At 41.6% G+C, this 16,515-nt stretch overlaps 1 protein-coding gene across 4 annotated transcripts in view; it reads right to left on the bottom strand.

Moving 5' to 3' along the window:
* LOC119222279 (vitamin D3 receptor A) overlaps positions 1–16,515 on the bottom strand; it is a 49,283-nt gene that overhangs the window by 31,828 nt on the left and 940 nt on the right. For all 4 annotated transcript variants that reach the window (XM_037478783.2, XM_037478784.2, XM_062563260.1 and 1 more), the window contains exon 2: positions 16,245–16,400. In XM_037478783.2, coding sequence (XP_037334680.1) covers positions 16,245–16,256 — 12 coding nt within the window. In that variant the 5' untranslated portion in view covers positions 16,257–16,400. The remainder of the gene's footprint in view (positions 1–16,244; positions 16,401–16,515) is intronic.

The raw sequence follows: 16,515 nt of genomic DNA, 5'->3' as shown, positions 1-16,515 counted from the left end.
AGTAAGGCACCATTAGAGCACCTCTCCCTATTCTGCAGGAGACCTACAAGAGAAGACTACGTACCAGGGCCCAAAGTATTGTAAAAGACTCTTAACATCCTAACAATGGAAAACACTGACTGCTGCTACAAGACCAGATATGACAAATAAACTTCCTTCCTTGTATCAATAAAAGGCAGTAATTGTACTTATACCAATTACCATTTGTAGGTTCATTCATTCTTCCAAAAATTAAAACAACGTTGATAAACCATAAAAGCAATCTTGACAAATATGAAATTGATATAAACTGTACAAAACAAAATAAGGAATAACAGACTAAGGTCACTCAGTCCTCACTGTCACTGACAACAATAACATAAGTCTGTGCAACCCAGTCCTGCAGAAAAACGGGAACTTCTGCCTGTTTACAGGCACTTTTGCAGTGCTGATAGAGGGCATCAGCAGTAGGGGGAATGCATAATTCTGACAAGGCCGTTGATGCCATACAGAAAGCCATTGCAATCTTTTTTGGCAACTGCTCTGAAAACGGCATAGGCAAGATAAAAAAGGTTGTCGTGTTCAAAATGAAGAAACTGTGGAAGGCAGTGTCCACAGCCCTGGGCAGGGAAAGACGTCTCCTGGTGCATTCAATGTAACTAGTTATTTTGAGTCTTTCACTGAAAATGGTTGTGAAATGCATGAAGTTTCAAAATCACAGCTGTGCATTAGTATTACACTAATTTTATTTTAGTAAGATTAATTAGCTGAGTTGTCAGTTTGGTTATAATATTCTACACGGTCCATTTCTCTGGAACTGTCTATCTGGAAAATGTTTGCCGTCAGGATAAAGGGAAACATGAATGGCTCACAGAAAGAAACTGTGGTCTTGGTGTTTGGTTTCCCATAACATTGAGAAGTTGTGTTTGAGAGAAATGTTACCAGCGTAACGGGGCGAATTTCGCGAATATATATATACTATTAACAAACAGGGCTTGGAATTGGAACTTCATAGCTTAAAAAAAGGCTTCTACCAAACAACCTGTGTGGCATCCCTAAAATATCAGAGATTGTAGCTCTACTGAGGTCCACATCGCAAGAAGCAGCTGTCCCTCGGTGTCCCTCCTGCGGTTAAATTCCATTTTGAGTAAATTGTTTGTACGTGCAAGACAATGTTTTAATTGAATGCACTGTGTTGATAATGTGACCGTAGTTCAGAGTGTTCATGTGGATGAACTATAATAAATAGGCTTGAGCATCTTATGCTTAGTGATATTCTAGTGTCTTTAGCAAGTACAGGACAGATGTTAGTAGGGATGGATATTGTTTGGGTCTTTTCCAATACCGATGATAAAACAATACCAGTCCCTGAACTGATAGTCAAAAAGCCATGAAAAAAGGCTTTCTAAATGCCAATACTTTTGCCCCTTAAAATTGAACAATATATTAACTGTTTAAAGTGTATTATAAATATAATTAAAAAAATACAAAACACTTGGCTTCAAACTACAGCTTCAAACAGTTTACCTTGAATTTGGTGTCATTTCAAAACACCCACGTCTACGTTTCATATTGTTGAACATGTAAATGCTGTAGTCAGTCATCAGCGCCATGCAGCTCCAGCAGCTCACCCGATCAGGATCCATGAAGTATGTAAACACATACACATGTTGTCTTATCTGTCTTGTTGTCCATTGTCTGTCTGCTGTTATGCGCCAAGACACAAAATTCCTTGTGTGTCTGACATATTTGGTAATAAACGTTTCCTGATTCCTGATCCTGATTGAGGGTTAGCGCGGCGACATTGTTGCGACGGTGTTGAAGTTTAAAAATGGCGCTTCGTGTGTTGTCTTTCCCCTTGCGGCACGCGCAAATGACGACAATCTTTCAACCAATCAACGTTCTGCAGTGAGTCTAGCTCCACCCTTTAGTACTAAACAACTGTGCCAGGTACCCCAACGGAAGGGTACCCAAAAAGTGGTATGGTACAGTGCGGATTTTTGGGACTTTTCTCAGTGGAGACACAAATAAAAGGGTACCGACCCGACCCGTACCGCTCGGTGGAAACGCACCATAAGATACATACAGGCAGAACTGGCGAAGTGCTCGGCAATTCTGCGGAAAACAAAACATATCCTGCATTATAAATCGTTGCACACTCTATATCTCTCATTATTTAAAACAGGATACAGAGATCACACAAACCCACTATTCATAAAACGGCACTAATAATGTATAAAGCGAGAAATAATTGATTGCCAAAAATTATACAAGGATTGTTTAGTGAAAGGGAGGGGGGGATATAATCTAAGGGGAGACCGAAATTTAAAAAAAACAAAAACAAAGGTCCGAACAAATATAAAAAGCATGTGCGTATCAAGCTATGGGGTGACTTTGTGGAATAGTCTGGGGACTGACATAAAACGAAGCGCAAATATAAATTTGTTTAATAAATAAATAAAAATAAAAAAGGTATAACATTTTTTGTTTAAACAACTAAAAGAGGAAGTATGTTAATGGAAGATGATGAGGGATTAATCTTTAAAAATAGAATAGGGTTGATTGTTATATTGTATTTAACTTAGTATATGGTATATAAATACTACTATATGGGTGTCGTTAATGTATATATTTATATGTATATTTACAGGGATATTTGTATATATTTATTTTTTGGTGATTATATATTTATATGGATATTTATGAAGTGTATATGTGGTATATAGGTGTGTTATGTAGAAAGGTTCTAAGAGCAGTTAAAAAGGTTTGGGAAATCGAAAAAAGTATTGTACTTCTTCCCACTCCTTTTTTTCAAACAAAGTATGGTGTGTTATGTCTTGGCTTTGTTATTCTGCACTTTTTAAAAAGAAAAAAAAGAAAAGGAGAAGAGAAGAGTATGTACAAATAGTATTTTTTTATACATGTTCGAAAAAAATAAAATTTTCATTTAAACAGTGTCTAAAATGCAAATATAAAATTGATTACTCCTTACTTTTAAGATTTAGTCTTCAGAAGAAAAACAACAAAAACATTGAGATAAATGAATTTCATGTGTGATTAATTAGTCAATTGTTTTTAAATCTATTGACAGCCCTACTAAAAACACAAAAGCTGTTTATCTTCCAAATGTTTAAAAAAAGGATTGTTGTCTCCTAGTGAACTTTCATTTTCTGTGGATTGAATTGTTAAATCTCCTTTTAGAACACAGTACACGTAACACAGAGGAGGCTCTAAAAATATATAATTTTTTCTGATCTCTATTGAGCACTATTAGTAAGCATTGGTTCCCTTTCTGATGACATCAGGACCAGAGACCCTTCACATCTTCGGCCGCAAACTAAAGACTCACCTCTTCAGATTACACCTTGACGAAAAACACAAATTGTAGGACTCAATTGCACTCATAATGGCTCTTATCTATAGGAAGTTGTAAATCGGCTTATTTGATGAAATAGTACTTTATTGTTGTTCCGAGTTTGTCTCCTTATGCTTGAAATGCACTCATTGTAAGTCGCTTTGGATAAAAGCGTCAGCTAAGTGACATGAATTGTTATAGAACCTCGTGGCTGATTCTTTCATCGGATCCGTTCTTTAACTGGACAAAGGAGGGATATCAAACACTCCCAAAATTGCTAGCTTAGTGCTGTTGCTTTGCATGTTCATGTAGACTACTCGTGTGCGGGGGAACAGTAACAGCCAAAAGGACAGGATAAGCCCGCCTGGTATGCAACTTCAATTCATAGCTGCCCTTATCCTCTCGAAGAGGCAGAAGGGCGGATTCCTTTGTGTATCACTTCCAGGTGTCCACGGGAGCGGGCGGCTGTTTGAGGGGGCAGATGGGCACAAAAGGGGCGTCAAATTGTGCACAATCCTCCTCCAAAAGAAAAAAAAAACTCTATATACACACCATGCACGCTCAACCCAAAAGGTGCTTCCCATGTATTTCTCTCTTCTTATTCCAGATACCTGTCACTGTGGCTCTTGACACACTTGGCCCGGTGGCCCCTTGACCGGCTGCCAGCACCTTTGTCGAGCAAGTGATAATCGTTACAACAGCAATATTAAGCCGCGTATCACTTCATCTTACACCGCAGTATTGTGCGTGGAACAGTGAGTCTAGACTGCCAAGCATGCAGGTGTAAATCAATACCCCCCCTTCCTCCCCCAACACAAAAAAAGTTGCTTTGAACAGCTTGTTCTCTGCAGCATTCACAACCGCTAAACAAGAAAAAAAAGACACCGATAACAGAAGATAAACAGACCTAAGAGTATAGCGCCTCGTAAAAGCCCGGTGATTGCGATAAGGTCCACGGTTCAGGGTCGGGTTAGGATATAACTAACTCAGGTGGTGCATCTTGAGTCTGTCCTTAAAGAGGTTCTTTCACAGGCCCTGATGAGGCTTGGCACACCCCTAAAGAGGGGGAGGAGCTGTAAAGGACCTCCTACAGAGAGAGAGAAGCTGAAAAACACAGCAGCTCTACACCATAATATCCACTGAGTTGAAGTCCAGAACCAGAGCGGATCTTGTCTGTATAATAAAATATAGATCCATTCAAAGAACTGTTGTTTAAATCAAATACTCAGTGTGTGTCGTTAAAAATGTAAACATTGAGAGTTTTCATCCTCTACTATTGGTTCCACTCCCAACATATTTGTAATACAGAAGCTTCGTATCTATCTCACAGATACAAAAGGAATGAAGCTTTGTGTCTGCAGAAGTCAAGTGTCAAGTTCGGATTTCCCACCACAACATTGATATGTGACTAAAAAGGCCTAAAATGTAAAGGCTGTAGTTTAAGGAAAGCGTCACAGCGTAACATGTGGATATCTGAGGAGTCTCTGCATGGTTTTATACGAATATAATTTGTATATCCCGATCCTATAATCCCTCCAAAGAAAACAATAATGGTTCCTTGCAGAACTAGTGCGAATTTCTGAACTACTCCGATGACCCAAATGGAGGGATGAAAGATATTAGACTGTATTCTCAGTTTACAGGAAGGTGCAAAAATATTATGTAATATAAGCTAAGGATGTGTGTGTGTTGGGGGGATGGGGGGGTGTTGTGTTAGAGCACAGAATCAGTTGGCGATGGTAACTCAACATGGAAAAACATTCGCTACGTAGTTATTGACCAGGTACAAACACACAGAATTCCATTCATGGTGTCCGTGCCCCATTTAGTCATTTAAGTGAGTGTGTGTGTTTTTCGCCGGGAAAATCTACAATAATTGGTAGTAGCAGCATTAACGGAATTGTAGTAATTCAGAAAAAAAGATGAATGGCGAAGAATGCCCCCCTCTACAATGGCTTCCACTGTGAGAGGCCGGCCCGTAATCTTGGACGAGTCATGGCAGGAAAGAAGTAGTTAAAGTGCAGCAGCCTGGCTGGAGATTAGCCTCAATGATTAATGTGGCCCAAATGCCTTGAGATCCAAAACACGCCTTTTATCCATCTCATCTGTCCTCTTTCTCCCTTTAACACATTCTGTGACGAATCAAACACAACTTCATTTCTTTTCAAATTCACTATGGGAGAAGTATTTGGGGTTTTATTTAAAGAAGAGGTTTTTCTGGCATATTCAATAACTGTCCATCCAGCACAGAGCAGCAAGGTTCTTATATAAATATTCCCATGGTTTACCTTTCTCGTGCCACTGCGACTGATTACTAGGAAATTCTGGGACCTGTTGAGCTAAAATTTGATGTATGCTTGCATGACTGGGTTAGCAATTGTCCCAAGTGGCTAAAAAAATACCATCACATCTGGCATTTCCCATTTCGGAATGGATAACTTGCATGAGCTACTCAGGGCAAAAGTGTGAAACTTCTGACTTCTCTGTCAATGAAAGATCACAGAAACAAGCTGGCCAGCTAAAAACTCCCGCCGGGAAATCTAACAAATAGCAAGAAAAGAAGAGGTATTATGCTAGAAGGAAACTAATGAGGTATATGAAAGCAAAAAAGAAAACAAAGGTGGTCAGGAAAGGGCGATGTGGATAATAAATCTCCAGCATTTTGCAAACGATGAGATGAGATGCCGTGATGCTGGAGACGGGACTCTTTGATACTCTGCCCCTCGGGAGTTTGGGAGAATATTGCTTTTCCATGATGAGGGACCCGCCGTATGAATAAAGTGTTCTTGTTGCATGACCTTATCGAAAGAGGAAAAAAATACACATTGTGTTATTGTTCATTTTCAAATAAGGAGCGTGCCATAAAATACAAACTGAAAAGTCGAATTACACCTCTCCCATGGACTGATTGTGTGTCCAGACTGTGCTTCATGGGTCTGGACACATGGGTCTGCTGCTGCTTTAGCATCCTACAAACTTGCACCTTATCAGTCTAGGACAACCCGACTTGAGCCAGGAGGGTCTCTTTTCTTCAAATAGATTTAAATATTCATTCATATGGCTGATATAGTGCAGAGAATGAAGTCGCTCTCCCTCTGTGGGAGTTGAAATCAAAGCTTCTCCTAACTTTCTGTGCATGTGAGGTGTTACTCAACCACGACCAACCAACCTGTTGAGTAACTACAACAAAACCTCAGAGTTAAAAGACAAAACTTCACCAATACCTGCTCAACAAGTAGAAACGTAAACATGTCTGCTTCGTCCACAGCCTCTGATCCAGCTAACATCCTGCTTAAAACAGGCTACACTCATAGAGCTTGTGACTACGGGCGGTCTTTCTATTGCGAGCATGTTGAAGCATTAGAACAACTGAAAACACTGAAATGTAGCCAAACACAGGTATTTATCCATCGCCAGAACACTTCCATGTTCCCCCCCCACCACCATTACATTGGCTGCCACGCCGACAAATATGCACCTCGCCACGAGGAAGTCAGGTTAATTGTGTTTAGTTTAAGTGATTTATCTTTTGTAATTTCGAATTCATTTTCAACGTGGTCGCGCAATTACAATCCCCTCCAAAAACAAAAAACACTTTCATTTGAAAATGAGAGGGTTACTTAGGGGAAAGGTCATGCTAAAGCTCAACCACAGTCCATCGCATATTATAAAATTACACCAAATAGGGAAAAAGAAAAACATGATAGAAAACATCATTTAAAAAAAGACTCTTTCCATCCACTAACTGCCGTCCATTTAGGAGCGAAAATAACAGGGCTTGGTGGAAAAACAACAGTGTCTGACAGAGAAAATGACTCATCGCTCACTCTCTCCCGTCCCCTGTTCTAGTTACCGGCCCCGGCACATCCTGTATATAATGGCTGAACCTAAGTGAGAACATGGGCACGACAGACCACAGCGGACAACACGCTCCCACCTCTGTTCCACGAAGCGACAGGGGAGGCACAAAAAAAGTTGAGGAAATAAACCCTAAATTATTTACAATATAGTTTGATGGGGCGCAGCAAGATGTAAGGTCAACCACGTTTGGAGGTGCAAAGACTATGAATGCTGACAGAAATTCAGGCTCTGGCTGCTTTTCTTGACATAGCAAGGCTGGTAAAGCTCAATTGAATTTCACAGGTCTGGAAGATGCATATAAAGTAGGCACATTTGTTAGAAGCTAAACGAGCTGATTTTGATAGGTAGAGGAGATCAGAACAGAAGGAAGGACTAATCAGGACAAGTATCTCTTGCACAACAGTCTAGAACGTGTGCTCTTGGTTGTGAGAGCGCCAAGCAGATAAACAAATCTATACAAACAGAACCAGAGGGGTTCAAAAAAAACAAAACTATTTTTGGGGGGGAACTGAATGAAACTCAAAAGCACGTTCTGTTAGCAACCATCAAAGCATTGAGCTACTAATCGTTTAGTATTATTTGTGAATTGTTGTACAGCATATTGTAAGAGGAATGCAATAAACAGTGTTATATTACTTTAATAAAGAATGGGCCGCTCTTCGTGCTCTCTGAATCAAAATAATTTATTGCCAAAGTTTTAATGTAGGACAATTTGTCATGGCAGGTTAACATAGGCATGTCCCCTACCATTATATTGGGGTTTTGAAGCATTGAGGTTTATTACATTTACAATTCCCCACTGCTCGCTATTTCCTCAGCGAGTGTAGTTAGTGGCAGTGTGGGCTCCATGGTAGATGTCACATGACAGCGTGACCGAGTAGTAGAAGCAGGTGGAATCGGTTTATTGAAAAGAATAGAGGAACAAAGTGTGTTGCGCTATTTTGGTATTCCTGTGGATGACTGTGCTCGTCTATTTTCTGAAGCCTAGGTTACCGTGTTGACCCACCCAACATACGACGCATTAGCCTAGGGCTACGAGGCACAGCCACTTTGCGCGCCGTACTCCGAGTGGGAGGGAGGACGGAGGGAGAAAATCTGAGTGAGACAGAAAGAAACCAACGAGTGATGGAAATGGCGGGCGTTAATTGGAGGCAAGCCACGGAATGAAACTGAAGATAGTGTGGAGAACACAGTGTGGTTACTGTGAAACAGCTGTGTCAGCTTATACTGTACACTGTGTGTGTGTGTGTGTGTGTGTGGACAGTATCTCTCTCTCACACACACACACACTTACTTCTCGGTAGTCTAAAAAAATGATACGGTGATACTAAGACTTTTGATCCAATCTGTACATTTTCAGATGATGAGGACTGATGATCAGAATATAGCCTTACATTTGAAAAACTTTGCTTCATCATTTTTTTTTTTTTTTTTTATTTGTCCACATTGGAATTCTGAAAATAGAGGCAGCACTCGCCTTGAAAGATCCAATAATGATATAATATATATATATATAATTAAATTAATAAATAGAACTTGACAGTGGGGTCATTTTGACAGTGAATCCATCAGAGGGGCGAAGCCGTGTGCAGGGTGCATGTGGAGTGTGTAGAGAGTACAGCGTACAAGGTGTTCCCTCGGTGCATTTGAGCACCACCACCACTAAAACACTGAAGCAGTTCCCAGCTCTCGCCAAAAGCAAACAAACAATGAAGCGACAAAAAACAGCAGAAGCAGAGAAGGGTCTGAGCAGAGGAAGCAAATAACAAGCGCAAAATGTCCTGGCGGTGGCAGTCCAGAAGAAGAGCAACTGGAGAAACCGAGGCAGAGAGGGAACGTGGATCGAGACACAGCTTTGTTTAAAAAGGCAAATTAAGACCATACTGCTGCCAGGAATTACATTCAAGACCAATTTAATAGCCAAAACAAAACATAAGGAAAGTGTTTGTTGCATTAAAGCCATCGAGTTTCAAGTCAACCCCAAATACAAGTTGTATATGCAAGGAATGCATATAAAACGTCCTGTGGCCACTTGCGATGATGTAGAGATATTAACATAAATAAGGCCAAACTCATGTTATTATTGTGAGTTTAAATACATATTTTTACCACAAATGTTAGTTTAACGTCACTTTCACTGTGGATTTTTAATGAATACAGGAGTAATTATTTTACATAACATTAATGCCACAGCATGTAGAGACTTTGTTCAGCACTCCAGGCACAACAAGGCTCATTTTCGTGCATTTCTCTTGTACAACTTCTGTGTTTCCTGATAACGCAAAGTGAAGGGAGAAGTGACACCAAAGAGGGAGGCATAACACAATAACCAAAAAGAGGAGCAGGAGGGTACAGCACATGCACACACAGATTGTGTATTACAACCAATGGACAGATTCCAGTTGAGAATAAAAGCTGATGAAAAGAGAGGGGGGGGGAGTGATACATCCAATCAGTTTAGTACTTAATGATTCAAAAATGTTGGTCCAGCAGAGAAAAGTTCAAATACACAAAAGCAGAAATAGCTCATTGAGACCAATTCTTCTCTTTATTCAATAGAAGGACAATGAGGATAAAGAAACCAGGTTCCAGGAAGCTTTTTCAGAGACATTAGTAAATCCAGCGAGGACTGAAAATAATTAGGAATCAAAAACCCATCATAAAGCAATATATCACATTTAGCTTGACTACAGTACATGATGCAAGTAGTGTAAAAAAAAAAAAAAAAAAAAAAAAAGATCTTCACTGCTTTCTTTTGGCCCATCTTCGCAACTTTTTTCCTGGCCTTGTGCCACAGAGGGAAAAAGGGAGAGTAAAAGTGTCATAGCATTTGCACTTCATTCAGTGTGTGCACGTACACATGTCGGCAATGTGCAAGAAGGGAAAGACAGTGGGTGAGGAACAAAACATTCATACTAATAATGGATGTGTGTGTGTGTGTGTGTGTGTGTGTGTGGTGTACACAACATTTTAGGGTGACTTTCTGTGCCACCAACAGGAAGAGATGGGTGGAGCCTGATGGGGGGGGGGGCCTGTGAGTTACAACCAATGGGCTTGTCTCTCCTTCTCCATGCTTCAGTAGTGCCAGGAAAGAGAAGGGGGGGGGGGGCGCGGCACGCTAGTAGCTCGCCGACAACCCCTTACGCTGGGCCTCCACAGACAGACACACAGAGAGAGTGAGCGAGGAATAGGAGACGCACGCTGAAAAGCATTTTGGTTGAGTTTTAGATTTTCTTTTCGCTCCGACAACCCCTCCTCTCCAGAAATCCCCCTTTCTAGAGGAACAATGACATTCACAACACATCCCGGTTTTTACCCTCTAAATGTAACCGGATGGTGCAGGAGTTCAGCTTGAGGCAGAAAGTGGGCTGGACTGGTCTGTGACAGGGCTTTAAAAAAGGAGTTACGGATGTAAATCTATCATTATATGAAGACAAATACATTTCTCATAACAGTGGGAGGCATGGACAGCGTCTCTCATAGATTTGGTTGCTCATCAACTTTACAAGGGGTTCAACTAAATATTTTTAATATTTCTGCAGATCGGCGATGCGCTAGTTGGCCAGATGTCTTGCTGGCAGTTCCTCTATGCCATGATGGTCTCACATAGGCACTGATCCCGAGTCAGTCGGACTGAAGCATGATCCTCTTGCAGAGACAGGCATAGGAGCAGAGATCTGACTCAGTAACTTCTAACGTACTGACAACAGAACAGTTCAATTGGAGCCGAAACTCGTTGAAAAGTCGCTGCTGTTTTTAACCAAGTTTCAGGAGGCCTCTTGAATGTCAATTAAGGTGTAGTAAATAATCACGATGAGAAGTGAGAAGTTAAAACCCCTCCTCTTGACTCATGTCAATTAGGTCTATAGGAGCTTTTACAGGGAAAACAGCTGCATGGCTGCTGTTGGGAACGAGGTGAATGAGAAGTAAGTTTGAAGCCAAACCTGGAAAATGAGCTTAAAAGACCAAAAAAACATCATCGTCCAAAGTCTCCTGTTCGCACGTTTTTGTTTGACAGTATATTATACAGCAGCTGAACACACACACACACACGGATAAAGAGTGGCTGCATTAATGAGCTGCTCATGCTTTTAGCGTGGCAGTAAAACGCGTCCAAGTCAACTCTCACATTAGTCTAATTAAAAGCCTCACTTTAAATCAATTGAAACCCAGACGGTAAGTGATGGTTGAAGCAGACGTTTGGCCGCTGAAGGAGACGTCTTCAGTGTGGAGTTCGGTAGTCTGATTTCAAGTAAGCCAAGACTAAAAGGATGAATGAGCTGTAAATTTTTAGACAGACAGACTTCGACTGGTTCTTGTCTGCATTTGTGTGACATGGAAAATGGTTCTTAACTTTTACATTTTAACGCTTTTTTCCCCCGATAATACTTTTAGTTAATGTTGTTTTTGAAAACAGAACAAATACATCACTTGGCGCAAACCTGGAAGTAGATGATTCGCTTTAAGATCACAGCATAATAGTCACAGCAGCCCAAACCAAGAGCCACCATGATATTTCTTTTGTGGCTGCACAATTGACTCATATGGAATCCATTGTTGTCTACTGTTGAGCATGTCCACATTAAAGAGGGAGGCATCTGGTTCCGTAGAAATAACTGAAAATTAATTTAGAAAAAGAAGTAAACACCTTAGATGTCTCAAAGCAGACACACTTTCTTTTTTCACTAAGGGGACTATACCATTATGAACCCCTGGTGCCTGGCAGGTCTCTACCAGTGGAGGGATGCGTTTAGTTTGAAATGAGCAGAAAGAGAAACTGGTTAGTAGTGTACGAACGCTATGGATTAAGGGACAATGTGGAAAATTCAAGAGAAAGCGACAACCAGAGCGCTGAGCTGTTCGGATGTTGGGAGAACGACGAAAATACTGCAGCAGCTTGGAACAAAAGATGGAAAAAAGAAAAAACAAACATCTCATTTCTAATGTTATTTGTTAGGGGCATGCTTCTGGAAGTTCAAACTACCTTTACTACATGAATAAATTGGGCGTACAAATAGTGTTGCAACTGTATTACATGTCAAGTTATTTTAAACCCAACTTGATTGTGACATCTCTACACCACCAGTTGCTTTAAAACGTCATTCTTCAGCCAAGCCTGTGACCAGGGAATCATCTAAATCAGACAGCACTGCAGATTAAACTGGAATCAGTATTCAAATATTTGTCTGAACTTTAAACCTCACCCCCTCCATCCACAGCAGGACCTATTCAGGACCTCAGGAGCTATAGCCGAGCCGGAATCACGTCCACAAGTCCTGCACCTGATGCTGAGCAGCGTATGTACCAACAAAAAAGCTTTTTCCAAATATTGAGTAGAAATTATTATAGCTGCCGTGCAGCACTTACTTTACAATCAAATACATCATGATAGCATTCCCTTTAATGTATTAAACCCATTATATTTCACGGTGCTCGTCATTGAGCAGGACCGATTTGGGGTGGTTTTGCACTGGCATTATTTATTCATCCGTTTGCGTCATAAGAGCACATTAGCATGAGGCAAATTTAGCCATGAACACATTTTCTATGTATTTAAATCTTAACATCACGTTGCTGATTGATTTGATCTTCTGTGATAGAAAACTGTTGTTGTTGTCGTCAGGATTGACGCTGGGTTGAACAAAACATGTTATTGAAGACCAAACTTATAATCAATTAGTAGAGATCTCCAGATTAATCCGTTAATCCATTGTAAAAATACTGGTAAATTGCCTCTAGTCTCCTTTCTGAAATGATCGTAAAGTCCTCGTTCTCCTATTGCTGTCGGACTTTGAGAAAACTTCACAATGTCAATTCACAGTGCCGGCGCTCCGCACACGCACATCACGCGCTGCGCGTAGGGTACCAAGTGCCTGGGGGGGCACCAAAAAATCTGGGACGTGAAAAATCATCACAGTAGGCTACTAGTATAAATAACAAATAAAATATGTCTAAAGCATGCTAATATGCAAATTCAATACAAAGTCAAAAAGTAATAGGCCTAGACCAAATTAGTGGAGAAAAAGGGGAACCTCCTGTGCGCCCCCCCCCCCCCCCCCCACCTCCCAGTGGTTTGTTCCATTATGCCTCAAATCTCAAATGTGACAGACAGCTTTGAAATGGCTTCGAAAAGGCATCAAGAGTCGGGGGCGGAAAAAAGAAAAAAGAAGAGACAGCGGGATGATGCTCGCGCGTCTCTCTCAGCTAAGACAATGTTTTAAATCAGGGGTCCCCAAACTTTGTCTCGTGAGGACCGTTGCTAGCGGTCACCGGGCGGCCGGCTGCCCACATGTACTCGCGCTCATAATGTCCGCACGGACCGCCGGTGGCTCGTATTCGGTACTCGTCCGCGGGCCGCCTGAAGTTTCTGTTACCGTTACCGTTTCTGTTATTTGTTTTTTATGTTATCATTAAAGTTTTTGCATAACAATCGGCTTCAAGAGGCATATCCCAATCTATGGATTGCTTCGTATTGCACTGACTCTCCCTGTCACAGTTGCCTCTGCTGAGCGAAGCTTTTCAAAGCTCAAACTAATCAAAACGTACCTGCGCTCATCAATGGGGCAGGAACGTTTAAGTGGTCTGGCTGTCATCAGCATCAATGGGGACGTGGCTCAGAAACTGTCATATGACCTGAGAGCTGATTTTGCAGCTAGGAAATGCAGGCGTGTGCCTCTGCATGGCCTTTGACAACTGATGGTAGTGAAAATGTTTGTAATATAGTTCTATCGGATAGCAGAATGGTCTCTTTTATAGAGATGGTAAAGTAAATTCTACTGTGCAGTTTGCACTTTATTATTATTATTATTTGTACTTACTGAAGAAATGTGCACATTATTACTTACACGGTTATACTGTATACTTGAATACTTTCTGCGTTTACAATGTTCAGTTCCAAATCTGTGTTTTTGGTAATTGTGGTGGTGTTTGGTATTTATAATTTATAATTTTATCTTTTATATAATATATTTCTTTTCATGTTTGTTTATGTTAATTATTTATGTTTAGAAGTTATTTGGGGAATAAAGAGAACCTAACTAAGACATTCTGAATGGTTGTTATTCCTCTGGTGGTGGTTGGTTGGTTGGTTGGTTGGGGGGGGGGGGGGGGCACCACCAAGCATTTGCACCCAAATGGCTAGCGCCGGCCCTGTCAATTCATATCAGGGAAAAGAGACTTATTGTTTATGACAGCAGATTTTGTTTTAAAAAGTTAGCTCATAAAATCCCTGTCAGCAGTGTAACAATTGTGTTGCAGTGAGAACTTGAAACTCTGTAAACTGAACAAGGCCTCTGGAAAACTTGGTGCACCCAAGTGTGCAGGTGAGTATACCTGCGGGGACAGTTTGTGCGAACACATGCATGTGTGTGTACGTTTACACATGCATTCCATATTGCCTGGAATTAGTGTACAATTTAAAATAGCTTGCTGCATCTAGGGGCCCTGTGCATCTGTTCTCATTTTAAAACCTGTGTGTAACTCAGCAGAGTACGAGCCTCGTGAGCAAAATGTGCTTCACTAAGCACCTCATTACAGAAAAAGAACCCCTTTGTGCACCGCTGAGGTATATCAGTGGGTGGGAGGGGACCTCTGAATGGAGGGGAATCGCAGCAACAATGTGACAGAGGTATTGTCCCTTTCATGGCTCGATGACACTGCATCTCTCAGTTCCATACAGATTAATAAAGCCGCGACATACCAGGCACTGAGTCGCAGTGTGTGTGTTCCTCAGCGCTGAGAAACACGGGGCGGTGTTGCTGGTGACTCTCGCAGATGTATGGGTTTTGATTCAACAGCGGTGGAAGGCAAGTGCTCAGTGAATCATATTATCATAACAGTAAGCAGCAGCAGCAGCACAAAAAGACAACAATCTGCCAAAAACAAGCACAAACAAATAAAATAGTGGAACCACAAAGTGGCAAAGCAACTTCCCTCAATCTCATAGTGGTCATTGGATCAAATTTACAGAGGATGAATTGCCTGTCATTATATTTGACACTACTAAAACAAAACAGGAACATTCCCAGTAATTCCAGCTCAGCACTAGAAAGACAGCAGTTATTTTTTAAGATGTTGATATATGCCATGTTCCCAACAGAAAATCCCAGACATTGTGGCAACAGAAAGAAAATCTCAAACATAAACAAAATATATACACTTGCAAGTTTGATTTCTCTTTGGCCGAGGGAACCTCCCTTCACCCTCAAAGTCAAATATTAAATATTTGTAAGTTGGTTGAAAAGAATGTCAGCTACAAAGTGAAATACATAAGCTGAAAATCCACAACACAAATAACACTTTTGAGATCCCGTAGGGCACAACCAAGAAGATTCACATGTTGAGTCAATCCTCTAAGAAATCAAGCTGAACATAATACCTTTTTCTAAACTGTGGATTTTGTACTCTTGACAGCTGCAAACCCCTGGGAATGCACATTGGAGGATGTGATCCAAGCATGGAATAACGTTGTTTAAAGCCCTGTCCAGGACTGTCCATAGCCCTTAAGAGTCATACAACAACTGACCGGCTCCACCACTCAGCCTCAGGCTAATCTGTCCCTTTGTGCCCCCCCTGCCTGCGAACAGAAGAGGACCTCCTTGATATCAGCCACTGACAACCTCCAGGACGGAACCACATCACGACATCCATCAACTTTTCTTTAGCACTCAAAAACGATGTTAATAGCATCCAGTGCGGTTGTTTACCTTGTCGCGTTTTTGCAGGGGGGTGCGCACTGGCCCTTGGCGAAGCGGCTCGCAGAAGGGTGACGTTACGCATACACATAGGTGGAATAATGAGGGAAGCACCCGTATGCAGCGCCAACAACAACAACAACAACAGCTGGCACAAAACCGGCTCGGACGTGCACGTCGATGAGCGTGCAAGTTGGCCCGCGGTGTGAAGTGTGCGCGCGGCCTCGACCGAGCGTCCAGCGCGGAAACAAAGAGCTGCTAGCTCGTGACGTGACGAGCTAGCCGGAGGGTTGTGCGTTACACACACACACACACACACGAGCGCAATAAAACCAAGCTAGCGCCCGCTCACTTACCAGATGTGGCATATCAACCTTCACTTCGTGCAGGAGCGGGGGGGCTCCCAAGTATCAGAGCCAGGTGGCCAAATCTACCGAGACAGCAGAGTTGAAGGCAGCTTGTTCTTCTTTTTACAATTTCCTCAGGCTGGATAACTTTACCTCCTTACAAATCTGTCAACAGAGAAGAATGAGTAGCGATTAAACGGGGCTATCTGATGTTCCTGTTGAGGGGGCGGGGGTCTGTTGGGTAACGTTAGATCATGACGTTCCGTTACTCCTCACAGGG

The sequence above is a fragment of the Pungitius pungitius genome, chromosome 1, assembly GCF_949316345.1.
Source record: "Pungitius pungitius chromosome 1, fPunPun2.1, whole genome shotgun sequence".
Classification (NCBI taxonomy): Eukaryota; Metazoa; Chordata; class Actinopteri; order Perciformes; family Gasterosteidae; genus Pungitius; species Pungitius pungitius.
Note: the sequence above shows the minus strand (reverse complement) of the source record. Positions and strands in the feature narration are given on the sequence as shown.